Consider the following 18,831-nt stretch of genomic DNA (forward strand, 5'->3'; position numbering starts at 1 on the left):
CACCAGCAGATCTGTTCGCATTGACCTTGTTCACAATCGACTGAAAACGACTGAACATCAGGTCAATGCTCTCACCCGGCTCCTGTGTGAAGTTCTCGTACTCACGCCGGTGAGTCTCAAACAGTCTGGCCTTCACCTGAGGTGTACCCTCGTGGTAGTTCTCAAGACACGTCCAAATTCTGTGGGCTTCCTGAAAACCCTGGACGCGTAAGAACTCCGCACGAGAAACGCCAGCGAACAAGGCATTGACGGCCTTTGCGTTAGCCTCATGCTGGGTCACCTGAAGAGGCGTGGTCCGAACAGCAAGCACCTCGTAAAGGTGGTTCGTGGTAATCTCCCAGACCTCGGCTCCCATGCTCTGCAGGAAGGCTCTCATGCGAACCTTCCAGTAGGCATAGTCCTCGCCGGAAAACACCGGGATCTTACCAAGACTCGCCATGGTCGCCAAGTGGTTTTCGAACCGGTTAAGGTACTGAAAACCTCAACCAAACTCTGATACCAATTGTGGGACCGAAACTGGCGACCAGAGGGGGGGTGAATGAGAGTCGATCAAAATTTCTTCGAAATTCGAATCGTCGGCCTATGTCCCAAAATCACCGCAAGCCCTCCAACCCAGGTCAGCGAGAATAGCTATGGACCAGCTATCTCGAAGCAGAAGACCCAGATTGCTGCGTGGAAGCAAAGCGAGTGAAACTTCACAAATTTCAGCACAGCACACACAGACCGGTCTGACCGGTCAGGCTGGGAATTTTCAAACTGCAGACCGGTCAGACCGGTCTCTCCCAGTCAGCCCGCCAACAAAGCTCCAAATCTCAATTCTCGAGCAAACGAAGTCCAAATCCAACGAAACTTGGAGGAAAGCTTCGTAACTACCCCGTGAACATATCCCTAAAGGATCTCACCCAAAAGATTCACGGATTGAGAGAAATCGAGGTAAGATCATAAAGGATTGGAGTTTTCTCAAGAACACAAAATCGCCAACTCGTGAGAACTCTCGATTCCAGTAGCTTTAGCACACGGCTAGAGGGATTAGAATCGTCACAAAGAGTCCATCAAATCACGAATTCAAGGGTTGATCTCCTCCAAACAAGAAACACACCAAAAGAGGAGAATTAAACCCAAAACGCAAGAGAGAAGGGGAGGACTAGATGCTCAGCACACACAAGTGAATCTCAAACAAATTTCATCCATTAATCACCGAGGAATTCACCTATACAAAGGCTAGAGCCATCCGCCCGTCATCCACCCACTAGATTGAAGAGAATAGCTCTAATCTAATCTCTCTTTGCGTTGGAGTCCTTGGCCCTAACCTAGAGCAGAGGCTGGGAGAAGGAAAAACTCAGTGAAAACAAAAGACTCAAGAGCCTCCCCCAGCCACGGGCTGGTTGGGGTATTTATACCCGGCTGCTGCGGTTAGACCGGTCAGACCGGTACAGGGGACCGGTCAGACCGGTCGGGCAGCAGCACCCCGCTGTACAGTCTCGATCGACGGCGGAGCTTCTTTCTTCGACTCGAAGTCTTTGCTGCGATGCCGCCACGTCGACGAAGATCCGGTCCGCGATTTTGGAGGGTCCGCGAAACCCGGGTAGATGGCCGGTTTTGAGAAAACAGTCAAAACCTCACGCGCGGGAAAATTCCCGCCTCCACGCCGTGGCCCTAAACGCCGTTCCCGCCTCGGTCTCCTGACGGCCCTAGACGCCGCCCGATGCCCGTCACCTCCTCGCCCGCAGCGAGGCCCTAGACACCCTCGACGCCCGTCGCCTCCGTCAGTCCCGAGACCGACGCCCGTGCCTCCACGACTTGACGTCTTCAACCGCCGTCCGCCTCCTTGGTTTTGTGGCGCAAACCAATAAACTCGCCTTCCGTCGCCGCTTGCGCACTCGATCCAGGAGTGGACGCCACAGCTGCCGCCCGGTCCGAGCTCCGGTCCCGGCTGCCCTTCACCGCCGTCCACCGCACGGTCCATCGGCCACAGCACCTCCACGGCAGCTCCCCGTCGACACTCGACGCCCGTGTACCTGCAATCCAAAGACCAAGCGCACGATCACACCGCACGGTTGACAATTCACTCATCACAAGCAGGATAGAGTACTCAACATTCCTCAAATATGGAATCTGATTGGTTCGCTTCTAAAATGTTGACATGCCAAAATGCGAGCAAGCCTATAAATATTAGCCGGCCAAAAAATAACTTATCTAATTGCCAAAAATTTATTAAAACAATTAACATGTCTATATTTTAGCCTACCTATACTGTTATCCAATCAAACAGATCCTTGATAACTTTTTTCGCGACAGCAGATCCTTGATAACTTGTGCTAGGCTTACAAGAATGACATCGCTAAAATGGATACAAGACAGTGCTTTTCGCACACTATAACCTGTTTAGTTCCCAAAAAAATTTCTACAGTACCCGTCATATCGAATGTTCGGACACATGCATAGAACATTAAATGTAGTTGAAAAAATAACTAATTACACAGTCTAACTGATTAGCACGAGATTAATCTTTTATGCCTAATTAGTCTATAATTAGACATTATTTGTCAAGTAACAACGAAATGTGCTACAGTACCAAAATCAATAACTTTTCACCAACTAAACAGGGTATAAACTCAAAAGGAACCCAAAAAAAAAAATCAGCTTCCTCCATGCGCTGTTTCTGACCGGCGGCGACCCTGCCAAGGTACCAGGCGCGCCACCGCGGGTCGACGGCCTTGTTCCGGTGCATCTCCACGAACCCGCCGCCAGCTTCTCGCCGCCCTCCTCGAGGGCCTCCCTCCCGATCTCGGGCGCCCGGTCGAGGAAGAACTCGAGGACCACGCCCAGGTACTCGCCCCAGCGCTCCAGCCCCAGCACCGCCCGCAGGAACGTCGCGTACCGGGCCTCGTAGGTGCCGCTCGCCACCAGCGCGCACACGTTGATCTCGCCGCCCCGCGTCCGGCACAGCCGCAGGAATCGCTGCTCGATGGGGTGGAACGCCGGCCGGAAGTTGGCGCGCGCGCGGTCGCCGGAACGCGATCGCCACGCGGTCGTGCGCCAGCGCCGCCGCGTGCGCGTCCGGGAACGGGCCCACGCTGCGGTACGCCTGCCGCTCCGGGTCCACCAGGACGTGCGCCGCCCACCCGCCGCCGGGGATCGGCCTCACCCCCACGTACTGGAACCGCGGCGCCGTGGGGGCTGGTGGTCGCCCGGCCTGCGGGTGTGCTGCGGCTGCAGGAGCACCGGAGGTCGGCGGCGGCGGCGAGCCGGCGGCCCCCGGAGCTGAGCTAGAGACCGCCGCCGTCGTCATGCTGCCTCGACGAGCACGCAAGCACCGCGGCAAGGACGTGCGTGCTGGGAGGCGGTGTACCAGTTTGCCAAAGCTGTGCTTTGACCCGGGGTATTTGAAGGCGCCGCCGCTCGTCTGGTTAACGTGCAGCAGACCGACTCGGATTCGGCAAGTTCTCCGACTTGCATTCGGCCAAGTTCTCCGAGTCGAGATCGGATGCGACCTGGTGGTGGTGGATCAAAGCTCGAGTACGGCCATGGCCATTACGTATTCTCGGTGGCTGATTACGTTAACCAGAGTCGAACACGGGTTTATGGTTTTACCGCATTTATTCTTTTCCAGCCACTCCAAAACGCAAAAAAAGCAGAGCACACACGTGTCCACCACCGCTCGCCGTCGCTAATGGCGATCCCCCGTCGCCTCCCTCGCCTTCCGACGGCCACCGGTGCCACCAAGCGCTTGGCTGGAACTCTCGCCGTCGACCTCGGAGGAATCGGCGCGAGACCCTCAACGGCCGCCCTGGCTGCAGCCGCTACGGCGGCCGCCGCCGCCGGCCGCGCCTCCGAGTGCTAGTCCCTCCTCCTGCGCATGTCCCGCCGCCGCGGAGCCTCCCGCCGCGATATCGTGTCCTCCCTCCTCGCCTCATCCTCTCCCACCGCCCCACAGACGCAGGTCTTCGACCTCCTCATCCGCACCTACACCCAGTCCCGCAAGCCCCGGGAGGCCTTCGAGGCCTTCCGCCTCCTCCTCGACCACCGCGTCCCCATCCCAGCCTCCGCATCCAACGCCCTCCTCGCCGCGCTCTCGCGGGCCGGGTGGCCTCACCTCACCGCGGAGGCCTACCGCCTCGTCCTCTCGTCCAACTCCGAGGTAAACGCTTACACGCTTAACATCATGGTCCACAACTACTGTAAAATCTTAGAGTTCGATAAGGTTGACACTGTCATCTTCAAGATGGAGAAGAGATGCGTATTTCCGGATGTGGTTACACATAACGTGATGATTGATGCCAGGTTTCGTGCCGGAGATGTGGATGCAGCAATGGCATTGGTCGATTCGATGGCTAATAAGGGGCTGAAGCCTGGCATCGTGACATACAATTCAGTGTTGAAGGGTTTGTGCAAGCATAGAAGGTTGGATAAAGCAAAGGAGGTGTTCAGAGCAATGGGTCAGTGTGGTGTTGCAGCGGATGTTCGGAGTTTCAATATTTTGATTGGCGGATTTTGCAGAGTTGGGGAGGTTGAGGAGGCAGTGAAGTTTTACAAGGAGATGCAACAGCTTGGTGTTAAACCAGATGTGGTCAGCTTTAGCTGGTTGATTGGATTGTTCTCGACTCTCGAGGAGGGGGAAGATGGATCGTGCGGCAGAATACTTGAGGGAAATGAGGGTTTTCGGTCTGGTGCCTGATGGTGTGATTTACACAATGGTCATAGGTGGGTTTTGTAGGCCTGGGTCAATGTCTGAGGCTCTGAGGGTTAGGGATGAGATGGTTGGTTGTGGATGTCTACCAGACGTGGTAACTTACAATACACTGTTGAGCGGGCTTTGTAAGCACCACAGGTTGCTTGATGCTGAGGAGCTTTTGAATGAGATGAAGGAGAGAGGGGTTACACCAGATTTATGCACTTTCACAGCTTTGATTCATGGATATTGTAGGGAGGGTAATATAGAGAAAGCATTTCAGTTGTTTGACACATTGTTGCAGCAGCGCTTGAGGTCAGATGCTGTGACATACAATAGTTTGATTGATGGGATGTGCAGAAAAGGTGATCTGGCCAAAGCTAATGAGCTATGGGATCATATGCATGCTAGAGAAATCTTCCCCAATCATGTTACCTACAGCATCCTGATAGACAGCCACTGTGAGAAGGGACAAGTTGAAGCTGCATTCAGTTTTTTGGATGAAATGGTCAATAAAGGCATTGTACCAAACATCATGACCTACAATTCCATTATCAAGGGTTATTGCCGGTCAGGTAATGTAAGAAAGGGGCAGCAGTTCTTGCAAAAAATGAGGCAAGACAACATACTGCCGGATTTAATTACTTTCAACACCTTGATCCATGGTTATATTAAAGAAGAAAATATGGGCGAAGCTTTCAATGTGTTTAACATAATGGAGAAGGAAATGGTACAGCCGGATGTTGTCACGTATAATATGCTCATAAACGGGTATTCTGAACATGGCAATGTGCAAGAAGCCGGTTGGCTTTTTAAGAAAATGGGTGCTAAAGGAATTGAACCTGATAGATATACATACATGTCTATGATAAATGGACATGTTGCAGCTGGCAACTCGAAGGAGGCATTTCAGCTTCATGATGAAATGATCCATAGAGGATTTGCTCCTGATGATAAATTCTGAGAAGTACTGGTAATGGTACCGTACTCTTGCCAGTGTCTTTGGAATTGTTGCCTCCACAGATATTGTGAATTTGATGATGAAGGTGAGTATGAGACATTTTAGCATCGAGCCTTGAAACAACATCTAGTTTTGCATTTAACCCTAATCCTTACAGTCATAGTGGAATCAACAATGAAAAATGATGTCTGGTATACTTACCTTTGTATGATATGACAAATCATGTCCTTTACCAGATCAAGAAAGAAACTTGTTAGATGTACAAGTACAAGTGGCATTGGCGGTGCAATTAATATTATTTTTCTTTTTGGCCTTTTTAGTATTTCACCCTTCTACCTGGTTTGTGACTTGGCACTGTCATATACTAACCCTGATAATTGTCTTAGGAAGTAATTACTATGGAAGTCCTCTCCCATGGGAACTTTGTATTGTGGGAGTGGTTTGTTCACCAAGGTCCAGAAATGTTGGACAGCAGAATTATAGAAAATCTTCTTAACCTCTCAGGTACTCTTTTGACCCAGCAGAAATGTTCCCTCCACATATATTCTACCTTTTACAAACTCAGCTAGGTCCAGGCTTTAATTTGCTTATTAGAAATACTTTCAGAATCATCTTACCAGGAGTTTATTTTGACAAAGCCTTTGTATATCTTACCAGGAGTAGTATGTTATCAGTTAGTGGCATTTTTTAAAACCATTTGTTTTTGTGGTTGCTAAACTCACATGTACGCTTCGATGAGTTACTTCCTGTTCAGGGGCAGATCCAGAGAAATGAGAGAGCACTGGAGCTTCATTACTTGGTCTTGGTGAGAGAGACAGATACGACACAAAGTAGGTAATGCCCGAGCTTCAAGCCTGCAACTATGGTCTACAAATTCCACGATGTGGTAAGGTTTTAAGAAATAAGAAACATGTTATTGGGTTATGGAGCTACTTGTTTGCACTGAACCCTTTGTTAGGAATATAAAGGATCGATGGGTCAGAAAAACAAAAAGTTCAGGATAAAAAGAAATTAGTGCACCCCCCAAAAAAAAAAGTTAAAAAATCTAGTGGTAGGCTTCTTTGTTGCCGAGTGACCCTTTGAAAGATGTTTCTTTTAGTGCAAATACCAGCACCCTCTTGCTCATGAAATTGTGACCAGCAGAACAACATCATTAAATTTAGTTTGTGATTATTTGCACTGCTAGGTATGATCATAAAAATCAGACAGACCTCTTTGATTGGTAAGAAAAACTATAATCCTTCTAAAATTTAGAATCTGGAGGATGTCATGTGAAACCTGGGATGGTAAGAAGATTCGAACCATGCAAAAGATGTCATTATGTTTCATCTGTCATATTAACAGCAACAATGAACAGAGTATGTACAAGATGTCATATGTACAAGCTTACCCCATTATCTACATGCAGGCTAAGCAAAAACTGCTGCACAGAAAAGATAGAAAATTGATTGGGATGCTAAATATGCGTCTCCTTCAGTCTGCTCTCCAGAAGAGCAGCCAAAAGAATATTGAATGGGAAAATGAATAAAATAACACTGTATCAAAGCTGTAGATGCCTTCAAAAGTCTTCATGGGTGTGGGCATCTTCCTCCAGGATTATTGGGATCAAATGTGCAGCCTGATGCGCCGGGCATTGAGGAAGTCAAGGACGCCGAGCCTCCAGCTTGTGGCCTTGATTTCTCGCTCAGAACCCGGGATGCAGCGATGGTGGTGGCTTGTGCGCTCAGGACTAGGATGAGAATAAGAATCAAAGGCAGTGCTTGTTTTCTTTGGTACAACATAGATGACATTCTGGTATCTTCTGAAGTTTTGTAGTATCAAAGTGAGCTTCGAAGCTCACGTTTGGTAAGGCTAAATAGGTGCATATGCTTAACACTCCGCGTTTGGTTTCCTTGAGGCTCACGGTTTCGACGCGTTCAACAGTTCTGGCATGTGGAATATTAGAAAAGGTTGACCGCTGATCAAGAGCCGTCGACTCGCCGGAACGAGTTAACAGAAGGAACGCACTTCCTCAATGCTTACAGTTTGTGCTGCTATTTAAGCTTTTTTCTAGCAAGTTTTTTTTCATAAAGAAATTTTGCACCAGTTTTTCAGTTTTCAAACCCCGATGCGTGTCTCGCAAGGTACTGTAAATGTCAAACTCCTGATTTCGTCGCAGATTCGTTATGAAATCTCGCCAAATTCAGTTGGCTTGGGTGTGACACCGCGTATCCCCGGACCGCGGTTACGGGGGTGCCTTTTAGTTGATGTGGATTACGCATTCGTGATCTGAGCTTTTGCCTGGGTCAGAGACTCGGAGGCAAGATCAGTGCTGCTTCGAGGCACACACCTTTGACGACGTTGAGCAACCACGCAGACTTCTTTTTTTATGTTTTTTCTTTTGAGACCGCGCCTTCTGAGAAAGGCCACATGAAGCCCATAAACTTTTCTGTCGAGATGGGCCCGTTAAGCTTCACAGCCCAGTCCATTTTTATTAAGAAAAGGAAATATACCTAAGGGTCCGTTTGGATGTAGATATTGGAGACCCTGGAATTGAATTGGTCCCAATACCAAATCAGGCTAACATTGGAAATGAACAAAAATACCACATCTGTTGTTTGGATGTAGATGAATTTTGTATCTGGAATCGAGAGACACATGGAATGCCAATTCCTGTTTGAATGCACACATCTAGAAATTCACTGTCTTCTTCCCCAATCCCCACTGCAGCTTCCCCAATCCCCACTGCAGCACCAGCAGAGAGGCAGAGCTCGACCTCGCCGGCGCCCTGGAGGAGCCCGGCCATGGGGGAGCTCGACCCACCGGTCATGGAGGGGGGGAGCTCGACCCCGCCGGCGCCCTGGAGGAGCTTGACCCAGATGGAGGAGCCCGGCCAAGGGGGGAGCTCGACCTGCTAGTCATGGAGGGGGGGAGCTCGACCCCGCCGCCGCCCTGGAGGAGCTCGACCTAGATGGAGGAGCCCGGCCATGGGGGAGCTCGACTCGCCGGTCATGGAGGAGCGAGCCGCCATGACCGCTCCCGCCGGATGGGGACGAGCTCGGTCCCATCCCGGCCATGGAGGAACTCGACCCCGGATGGAGGAGCCCGACCCCGCCGGCCATGGGAGAGCTCGAGCCTTGAGCCCGCCGGCCTTGGAGGAGCGAGCTTCCATGACTGCTCACGCCAGATAGGGAGGAGCTCGGTCCCAGCCCGGCCATGGGGGAGCTTGAAAGGTCCTAATGAGCAAGCGTCAGATGGGAGGAGGAAGAAGGGGGCGTCGGATGGGAGGAGGAAGAAGGGGTCGCCGGCCATGGAGGAGCTCTCGCTGGATGGGGAAAACAGGGCCGTGCACGTGGGGGAGGAGTCGCGCTCGTGGGGAAGAAGGGTCGCGGTCGTCTCCAATTCTGTCCAATACGGAGGGTGGGGGCTCTGTATTGTGTGCGACCGAACGCAGGAGCAGCCAATACCCCTTGGCATTGAAGATGATTTCCAATTCCAATACCTAAGCCATCCAAACAACGGTATTTGGTGCTATCCAATACCAATGCCAATTCCTAAGCCTCATGCCTTGTTCGGCTGGGAGATTCAGCCAGCCACAACAGTAATTTCCTCTCACGCCAAATCAGCCAGCCAGCCAACCAACCAGCCAACCAGCAGTATTTTTCTCTCACGCCAAATCAGCCAGCCATCCAGCCAGCCAGCCAGCCGAACAAGGCCTTGTCTACATCCAAACGCAACCTAATAGAAACCGCTTTGTTTTTCTTTCTCTCAAAAAAAGGAAAAAAAATAGAACCCGCCTCGCCGAACTGGAAATTTCAAAACCTCCCGCCCGTTCTGGCCCTTTCTCCACCCGTTCGGCTGTTCCCCATCCCAATCCCCCGCCGCGCCGCTCGACCCACCCCCTCTCGCGATGCAGCCCGGCGGCGGCGGCGCGATCCGCGTGCTGAACGTGGCGGAGAAGCCGTCGGTGGCGAAGGCCGTGGCGGGGATCCTTTCGCGCGGCTCAATGCAGTCGCGGGCGGGGCGGTCTCAGTACAACCGCGTCTTCGAGTTCAACTACGCCATCCACGGTCAAGCCTGCCGCATGCTCGTAACCTCCGTCACCGGCCACCTCATGGAGCTCGAATTCGAAGACCGGTTCCGCCGCTGGCACTCCTGCGACCCCGCCGACCTTTTCCACGCCCCCGTCCGCAAGTCCGTGCCCCAGGTAAGCCGCTCGCTCTCTGCGTCCCGCCCGTGCATTTCGCCGAACAGCTCGTGGGCGCGTCCCTGCTTAGGGAGGTTCGGGTTTGATTAGTTGGTGCGTGGGTTCCTAGAGCTTACAGTCTTAGTGTCGGCATCCGCAGTATTTTGTTGTCACGTTGTGCTTCGCATTCGCGAATTTGCTGAGGTGTGAACAGTGAACTCCATCCAACAGCGTGCTTGGTGTTTCGCTGTGTACAGTATCGTGTGCCTGGTGCACTAAATGAGCTCCGATGTTTGGAGTCGCTATCCCATTAGTAGAGGAACACGAAAACTGCAGATCAGCCCATTTGGTAGAGTCAATCCTCAGGCCTTTGTTTAAACAGGTTACATAGAGATTGATGTTTTTTTGATGCAATCATTTGACATACGGACCTTGCAGTGTCTTAGCCTATAATTATATGCTCATAACTCAGAAGAACTGCATTTTTTAATTGAGAGGAACAACTGCATTGCATGCAGATAAATATAAAAAGCTAAAAAGGAGAAACACAACTAGACACCAAATGATTTACACCAATCATGTAGTTCAGGGCATAGTCAGCCACCTTAATATAGCTGGCCGTGGACTGGATGCTAACAGCATACTTGGTCCTCTTCATGATGACACAATCAGTCCTTTTTTACTTCTTTCTTGTAATCTTCTCCTCTCTTACTGCTTGGATAAATTTGTTCATGCAAGCATGGGTTTATTGGCATGTTTAATTGCCTGTCTTTGGCTGCCATGTTGTGCATATATTGATATTATTTTATTAATAAATATGAACCGTGGCATGTCATGATGTTATTGTAACCTTTTGGTTTATTTACACTTCAGTTCTATTCATGAATTTGTTCCTCCAAAATGCAGGACAAGCAGGCTATAAGACAAACTTTGGAAGAAGAAGCTAGGAGGTGCCAGTGGCTGGTGTTATGGCTTGATTGTGATAGAGAGGGTGAGAACATAGCATATGAAGTGATCGAGGTTTGTACAGGTGCTAACAGTCATCTTAACATTTGGAGGGCTCGTTTCTCAGCTTTGATTGACAGGTATTGGTTTCTATGGGTGGTCCTTTTCCCTCTAGTGCAATGATGTCATAATTCGTACTCATGCCCTATTGCTTTGTCTAAAAAACATTTTTCTTGAAACTGCAGGGAAATACATGAATCTGTGCAACATCTTGGCAGACCCAACAAACTATTTGCAGATGCTGTGGATGCAAGACAGGTGATTCGAGTTTGCACTAACGTCTTTAATTATCACACTAACTTTAAATATTGCCAGTCATATCTCATGTACTTGACCTGCAACTTTCAATTATCAACCATTTTAAAATGCTCTAGCAATCTGATTGAACTCCGTGATGAACTTTTGCTGCATGTTTCCTCTAATAGACTAATACTGATAGTTTTATAATAAGATCAAAGATCTAAAGCTGCAGATTTGCTAGTATATTTTCTCTGCCATGTTATTTTTGTCAAATGGATGAGCACTTTTCTCTTCATTGTTATTTTCAAGCTTAGATAAGTAAGAAACTTTGTGCAGGAAATTGACCTTCGCATTGGTGCCTCCTTCACAAGGTTTCAAACAATGCTGTTAAAAGATGCATTTGTAATTGATGTCACTGGGGATGGAAGGAATTTAGTTCTGAGCTATGGTCCTTGTCAGGTATTTTCATTAAAGCTACTACATGTGTGCTCATTCTTTATTTTATCTAAAGTTTCTTTTCATTGCAGTTTCCAACCCTAGGCTTCATTGTTGAGCGTTTCTGGGAGATTCAAGCTCATGAACCTGAGGAGTTCTGGACAATAAATTGTACTCATACTTCAGATGAAGGCACTGCATCTTTTGGTTGGATGTAAGATGCCCTTTAGAGGTTCTTCTGATATTTTCATTCTTGAAGTCATGTGACATTTTCTTGTTCTTGGTAGACGTGGCCATTTGTTTGATTACCCATCTGCTGTTATACTCTATGAAATGTGTGTGGAAGAACCAATGGCAACAGTAAGTGCCTTCTGATCTTTTCTGTTAATATCAGTAGTTAGAAACTCAAATAATCATGAACCAAGAGTACCATTTTTAACAATGGATCTTTGTTCACTGCAGGTTCAAAATGTTAGGAATCAAGAAAAGTTAAAATACCCTCCATATCCACTAAGTACTTTGGAGCTTCAAAAACGTGCTTCTAGGTACTTCAGAATGAGTTCAGAGCACACAATGAAGGTCTCAAAAATCTCGTCTTATTGGTTTATTTTTCCTTACCTGTTCCAATATCTAATATGGGCATACCTCGGTAGCTTGATTATTTGGTTGTTTTATTTGCTGGTCTCCTCCCTTTCAATTCCAGGTGGCTGAAGAACTTTATCAAGCAGGATTCATTAGTTATCCAAGGACAGAAACTGATAACTTCTCTCCAAACACTGATCTTCATGTCAGTATGGGATTTTACTTGTGGGACTTGTTTTAACATTCTTCCCTTCTGTTTTCCTGATAATTCTGCCAGACAACTTTTGTAGTTAACAATATGCCAATAGTAGTTTATTTGAAAAGTGACAAGAAACATGTACTTAGTCAATTGGTTTTCATGTATCGACAACATGTTTCCTATACGTTGTTTCCATTGATGGGAATGTACACTCTTGTTGATCTTCATTGCATTATGTCCATGGATTAGTAGGCATGTCATGACAGAATCACACCGAGAAAAATGTAAAAATGCACTCTAAACAATCTGTGTCATACTCGGCTCTTGCAGTGGTTACACCATTACTCACTCTTATTTATTTATTTATTTATTTTTCTTGGAGGTATGCCCTTCCTTGCTTTGTCTTTTCACCTTTTAAAAATAAAAATGTGACCTATAGGCAATTGTACGTGAACAAGTGGAGCATCCAGTATGGGGATCATATGCTCACCGACTTCTAACTCCTGAAGAAAGACTTTGGAGAAATCCCAGCAATGGAGGTCATGATGACAAGGCACATCCTCCTATTCATCCAACCAAATTTTCAAGAGGTGAAAATAACTGGAGCCAAGATCACAATGTATGTAGTGCTACTAAACAGCTGAGAGACAGTCTCGCTGAGAGATCAAATTCGTTTTTAAGTGTTCTTTATAGAGGTTACTATACAAGTCTAATAAAGTTTTGTATATCTTTCTTTTTGGTGTCCAGAAATTATATGAGCTCGTTGTTCGCCATTTCCTTGCATGTTGCTCTCAACCAGCTGTTGGAGCTGAAACAACTGTTGAAATTGACATAGCTGGTGAACAGTTTACTGCATCTGGGCGTGTTGTACTTGCTGTGAGTATCCTGTTTTCCTATATTCTTCTTTTGTTGCTTCCCTTCAATCGGCTACCAGTACCATCAATACTTCAAGCAGCCGTAAGTAATCAGTTTCTCTTGTGCTGCATGTTCTAGGGTTCTGTTTGAAATTACTTCTGCCATTGTCTAGTACATTTATAGAGTAAGATTATGTTAAAATATGGAATCAGTAAGGACTAATAGGGCTAGTTTGTACAGAGATGTAACATTAGCAGATTTTCTTAATGCGAAGCTGCCGTACAGAGATGTAGTGTAACATTAGCAAATTTTCTTAATGCGAAGCTGCCTCTAAGGCCTGAATAGTTGTTTCTTTTTTTTCTTGAACGGAATAGTTGTTTCTGCATGGGCATGAAGCTGCTAAACCCCTGAAAGATTATGTTTTTCATACACAAAACTACTCTAGTATTTATTGAAAACGGAAAAGAAAAGGGGGAATTTGTATAAAATGTGAATGTGACGACTAACGTGTGTTTTCTCTTGTTGGTTTTGTCCACCGAAAAATAGTTCTAGTGACAAAAAATTGTACTTTTATTTTGGAAAGTGTCTTCGTATGCATATACATGAGATAGCTTTTACCATAATCTGCTGGCAATACATGAGATATTTTTGAATGGGCTCAGTATTTCAGTTATAATTGTGTGATAATAACTGCTTCCTGATATTTGTTAGTACTCCTAAATCTGTATTGAGCAAGTCCATTAGTAAATCAGCCATCTGTTGATAGAGGAGAACCCCTGTATTCAAGGATCCTCAGCAGGCACCAATTTTTTCTGTTTTATGAACCCAATTCCTATTGATAATAAGATACTTCCATCATCTGCTTCACCTGGATCCGTTTATTTTTCTTTCTTTTAAAAGATATGCTTTTCTTCTGTAGAAAAATTATTTGGATGTTTATCGCTTTGACTCATGGGGTGGTACATTACTTCCAACGTACAACATTGGACAGCAGGTTTGCTGTAATCACATTTCATACTCTACATTTTCTTTGGTCAAGCTTTTTATCCTGCAAAGATAAACAAAAACAGGTTAAAGACTGCAGATAAATTCATAGTTTGAACTTTGAACCAGAAATATGGTGGTACATTCATATTATTGATGATGTTTATGTAAACATGCGATATATGCAGCAGTGTATAATTCATGGCAATATTTATGGAGTCGCTCAATATTTGTTGATCACAACATATTTATGGCTAGTTGCTTGATTTGATTTAGAGAATGGCGATGCTCTCCAACATTTCGAATCCTATTTAATCCGATACAAAACTGACGTGAACTATCAACTTAAAATCATGCAGTTTGTTCCGACAACTTTAACACTTGATTCTGGAGTGACTCGGCCACTTCCTCTTCTTGCTGAAGCTGACCTTCTTAGCTGCATGGATAAAGTACAAAACAATCCTTCTTTTAACCTATGATATATTCTTTTTCTGTGCCAATAACTACAAATCCAGAGTTGCTGGATTGTGCCACTTACTGAATGTACCCATCTAGAATTTTAAATCATGCAAATTTGACCCTTTTTTCAATTCTATTTCCAGGCAGGAATTGGCACTGATGCAACCATGCATGATCACATAAAGAAGTTGCTTGACCGTTGTTATGCAACCAAAGATGAAAACACACGTTTCTCCCCAACAAATCTTGTATGTATCCCCTTTGATCACCTGTTATACATTTGCGTGTAGATGTCATGTAACTATCCTATCTGATCTTGTTTTTCTTTCAACGATATGTTTCCACTGTGTAATGTTTGTTTCTTAAAAATAATACTAATCTAAGTTCTGGTTTGACTAGAATACTCTGCATATTGTCCAATGTCCATATATCTAGATGCGGGCGTTGCTTTGTTAAATCCACTGATTTTGTGTGCAAATTACTCTTACCATCACAGGGTTATTGTTATTTGATGTCTGAAAGCAAACTTTTATATTTCGCTTATATAAGAGATGCATACTTTTCATGCTGCACTTGGATGTTCTAATCCAGTTCAGGCTAATCATTAATGACATTTCTTCTGCCTTTTTCCTTTTCTTGTTTATTTAGCTTCAGACTTCAGATATCTCCCATTCCTGATAAGCAAGTTTAGTATTAAATTTGAAACTAACAGTGGGCTGTGAGCCTGGTTGAGAACGAGATTAGCTTTTCTCCGATTTATTATAGTTCAATTTTTCAGTTACCTTGATAATGAGTAACGTGGCCAACTTTTGAGTGTGTTTGTCTTCTTGGAACATACCTCCGTTCGTCTAATGAAACAAACCTCTGATTCATGGGCAAAATGCAGGGTGAGGCATTGGTGATGGGTTATGATGAAATGGGGTGAGTTGATTCTAGAATTGCTGCACTTATTGAATCTGATACGATGACATATGGTTGCTTAATGCTGGCTGAAACACTATGTTTTAGGTATGAGCTTTGGAAGCCTTATTTAAGATCAATGATGGAAGCTGATATGAAATCAGTAAGCATAGGTACAAAGAGTAAATCAGAAGTACTTGAGAGTTGTTTGCAGCAGATGAAGGCTTGCTTTCTTGATGTAAGTAGTGAATTTCTTGTGTTCCATGATACATATCCAAATATTGTAATATTAAAACCATAACAAAACAAGAAAGAAAACAACTGTATTGTCACTACTTTATTTAGCTACAGTTAGTCTGAGTGTATCTACTGCAATTTGATTGCATGATGGTCGTTGGTTCAATGCAGGCAAGGGTGAACAAAGCGAAGCTCCTTGATGCAATGGGGATATTCTTTGCAAGGTGTTTTATTTTGGACACTAACGTCATTCTTTTTTACTTTTATGGCCTCTTAGCTTGAATTTGCCCTTTTCCTTTTGTAGGTCTAGTAGGCCTATAAATGAGACACAAAATCCAGTACAGGCTGTGAGGCCATGTGCTGCGTGCCGCGAATCTGAAATGGCGCTGAAGCAAAGGCAGGTAAGTTGTCTCCCTACGAGACTTTCTTTCTTTGTTTTTCTAGAGAAATTGGCTATCACCCTTATTCATTCCTGTGTTTTGCTTTTCTCTCTCTCAGACTGGTGAATTTATGGTTGGGTGCCGAAGTTATCCGCAAGTGAGTAACATGGTCTTTTGATAGAAGTAAATTACCTTATCATGCTGGAAAATCGCATGTAGAATTACAATCAATTATACAAATATGTGAACTTAAGTAACAATTTTGATATTAATAGTCTCATTGAATTTTCAGTGTAGAAACGTGGTGTGGCTCCCAGGATCTATTTCAGAAGCGTCTGTAACTAATCAAGTTTGTCCTATCTGCACACCAGGTCATCTTTAGAGTTCCATTTGTGATATAGCACTAGGAGTTTGACTTGTGTGGGTTTTTGTTTGATTTTGTTTGTTTGCCATTTCCATTAAATGGTATGAAAACTCGCATTTACAGGCCCTGTTTACAAGATTCAATTTAAGTTCCGTCGGAGGGATATTCCACCAAATTTTGATGTTGATCACCTAGGTAAACTGTCCTAAATGCATTGCCCACATAGAATTATGTTTTTCTATGCTGTGCGGTTCTATTTGGGAGCACTGTCGTAAACTTAGAAAATCAACTTGTCAACTCTATCCTTGTGCTTATGGCCATTTGTTTGATAGGTTGTGTGGGTGGATGTGATGATATACTCAAAGAGCTTATGGAGATAAGTAGGTTTGGAAGTCGTAGCCAGGCTGCAACTCCAGGTTTGTGATGCTTGTCCCTACTCCCTGATTCATACGTGGGCTCATATTCCTTTTTTTTCTCTAAATGAGATGTAATTGGTTTGTTGATCCTATTTCATCTGTCTCCAGTCTCCGTGTTATGCTACTAAAAGAATGGGTGTAACTTCTGTTCTAAAATATTAATTTACTTGTACGACCATATTACTTCACAGCAAGAGGGCAGACTCCGAATGGTGCAAGGCAGGGGCCTCCAAGACAGGATTTACATACTAATTTCCGTCCAGCAGGCCAACTTAATAATGAGAACCCATCGAGTATGCATTCCCAAGGTTTCCGTTCAACCCATACCCAAAACCCAAGTAACGCATCAGGTATCTGACTATTTGTGCTACTTGTTCCGCAACTATATACATAGCTGCTAGCCTGCTACCTTATCTCGAGTTGCGTTCAGATGCAGGTCAAGTGCTGTGCACTTCATGTGGAGAACCTTGCATATTGCGGATTGCAAATACAGATGCTAACAGGGGGAGGAAATTCTATAAATGTCAAGATCCTGGCTGTGGCTTCTTTAAGTATGTCATGTTCTCAACTCCGTGCTACGCCTGTGGCATATCATTAATTATGCAGCTGGTCCGATAAGGGTGTCATAACTTGCTTATATACGTAGTAAACAAATTGTTTTGGATTTTGAACAGGAGAGTGGAACCATTTATCTTTCGTTTAAGCTGTTGGTTCATATTTTTTTAAAGAAACCATTTTTATTTCGTGCTAGTAAACTCGGTTTGCCATGTCATGGAAGATTCCTAACTTGCATGAGTTGCCTGACGCAGATGGGAAGACGAACTGGAGAACGCTATGCCGGGAGGCCGGCGCGGGCGTGGCAGCAGCAGGCAGGCGCCTGCGTCTGCATCTGCAGGACAGAGAGGCGGCGCCCAAGCCCGAGGCCGGAGGGGCAGAGGCCGTAACGCTGACGGTGGGATGTTCGTTTCAGCGACGGGCGACACCGTGTCCGGCTGCTGCTTCACCTGCGGCGATCCTTCCCACTTCGCCAACGCCTGCCCGAATCGGAGATAGTCACCGGGAACTTTGCTCGCTATGCGTGTACAGAGACTGTCACTCTTCGCCAAAGGCTGAACCCTTCGGAAGATTTCCATGTACGAGGTGCATAGGATTAGTATTCATGTCCTGCTCAGGGTGATCTTCTAGACAAGTAAACAGAATGTGTCTATTACTACTAGTATATATATAGGTATGATTGCTTACAAAAAGGCAGAAATGGACTAGAGATCAATAAATGCCTAAGCAGGCTGTCGCTCGATCAGTGCCGCGGGGTAACCGGCCGGGGGACATGACAAGAAGCCTCCCCAGCCCATCTTTAAGCACTGCGCGTTGGGCCATATAACCAGCACCAAGATCGTACGTTTCCAGCTTGCCCGAATCCTCCGTGCGCTTGGGGATTGAGACGTCGCACGCCGTCGATCCGGTGGCCGTCGGCGCTGAGGAGGAATAGAGGGACTGGGCTAACCTGACGTCTGACCTCGTCGGCGAGATCTCTGGCCGTCTCAGCATCACCCGACACCCCACGCGCCCCGGCTCCGCCTCCTGAACTTAGCCATCGTGCTCCGTCCAATTCTCCGCTTTCCTCGTGCTGCCTCGGCATCGTAACGTTGCATCCCGGCGGCGAGCGCTACCCACCAGTCCAGTCCAGCCGTCCGACCGCGGCAGCGCGTAGCACGAGCCGCCATAGCCATTGAACGCTTCCATCTGAGCGAGTAGCTTCATCAGCATGCGCGGCTGCTCGAGGACGACGGCGCCCATGCTCGCGGCGTCCGACCTGGCGACGAACCGCGGCGGTGCGCCCTCCGCGGCTCCGCCTCTCTAGTCATCCTTGAAGCACAGAGATGGCGCCTCCTTCTCCCTGGTGGTCCGGAACACGCCTCTCACCGTCTTAGGCTCGGGAGATATGGCAGTGGAGGTCAGGACGGCGTGGCTGCCGTC

At 46.5% G+C, this 18,831-nt stretch overlaps 1 protein-coding gene and 1 pseudogene across 2 annotated transcripts; both read left to right on the forward strand.

Moving 5' to 3' along the window:
- Positions 1-3,603: 3,603 nt before the first annotated feature.
- LOC120647209 lies at positions 3,604-7,832 on the forward strand (annotated as a pseudogene).
- LOC120647208 (DNA topoisomerase 3-alpha-like) lies at positions 6,389-18,135 on the forward strand. Of its 2 annotated transcripts, none has more exons than XM_039923890.1 (24): positions 6,389-6,519; positions 10,705-10,883; positions 10,989-11,061; positions 11,380-11,502; positions 11,571-11,692; positions 11,766-11,838; positions 11,941-12,057; positions 12,182-12,265; positions 12,699-12,878; positions 13,007-13,135; positions 14,034-14,108; positions 14,458-14,547; positions 14,701-14,805; positions 15,444-15,478; positions 15,566-15,695; positions 15,866-15,918; positions 15,999-16,095; positions 16,193-16,231; positions 16,367-16,445; positions 16,562-16,633; positions 16,771-16,854; positions 17,046-17,204; positions 17,285-17,405; positions 17,664-17,907. In XM_039923890.1, exons 1-24 carry the CDS (start codon positions 6,496-6,498, stop codon positions 17,905-17,907), a joined length of 2,487 nt encoding a protein of 828 aa, XP_039779824.1. In that variant the 5' UTR covers positions 6,389-6,495. The 2 variants fall into 2 exon arrangements, with proteins under 2 accessions (XP_039779824.1, XP_039779823.1); XM_039923889.1 differs by lacking the exon at positions 6,389-6,519 and adding an exon at positions 9,523-9,819 and having other exon boundaries at positions 17,664-18,135.
- Positions 18,136-18,831: the final 696 nt, after the last annotated feature.

This window comes from Panicum virgatum, chromosome 9K, assembly GCF_016808335.1.
Source record: "Panicum virgatum strain AP13 chromosome 9K, P.virgatum_v5, whole genome shotgun sequence".
Lineage (NCBI taxonomy): Eukaryota > Viridiplantae > Streptophyta > Magnoliopsida > Poales > Poaceae > Panicum > Panicum virgatum.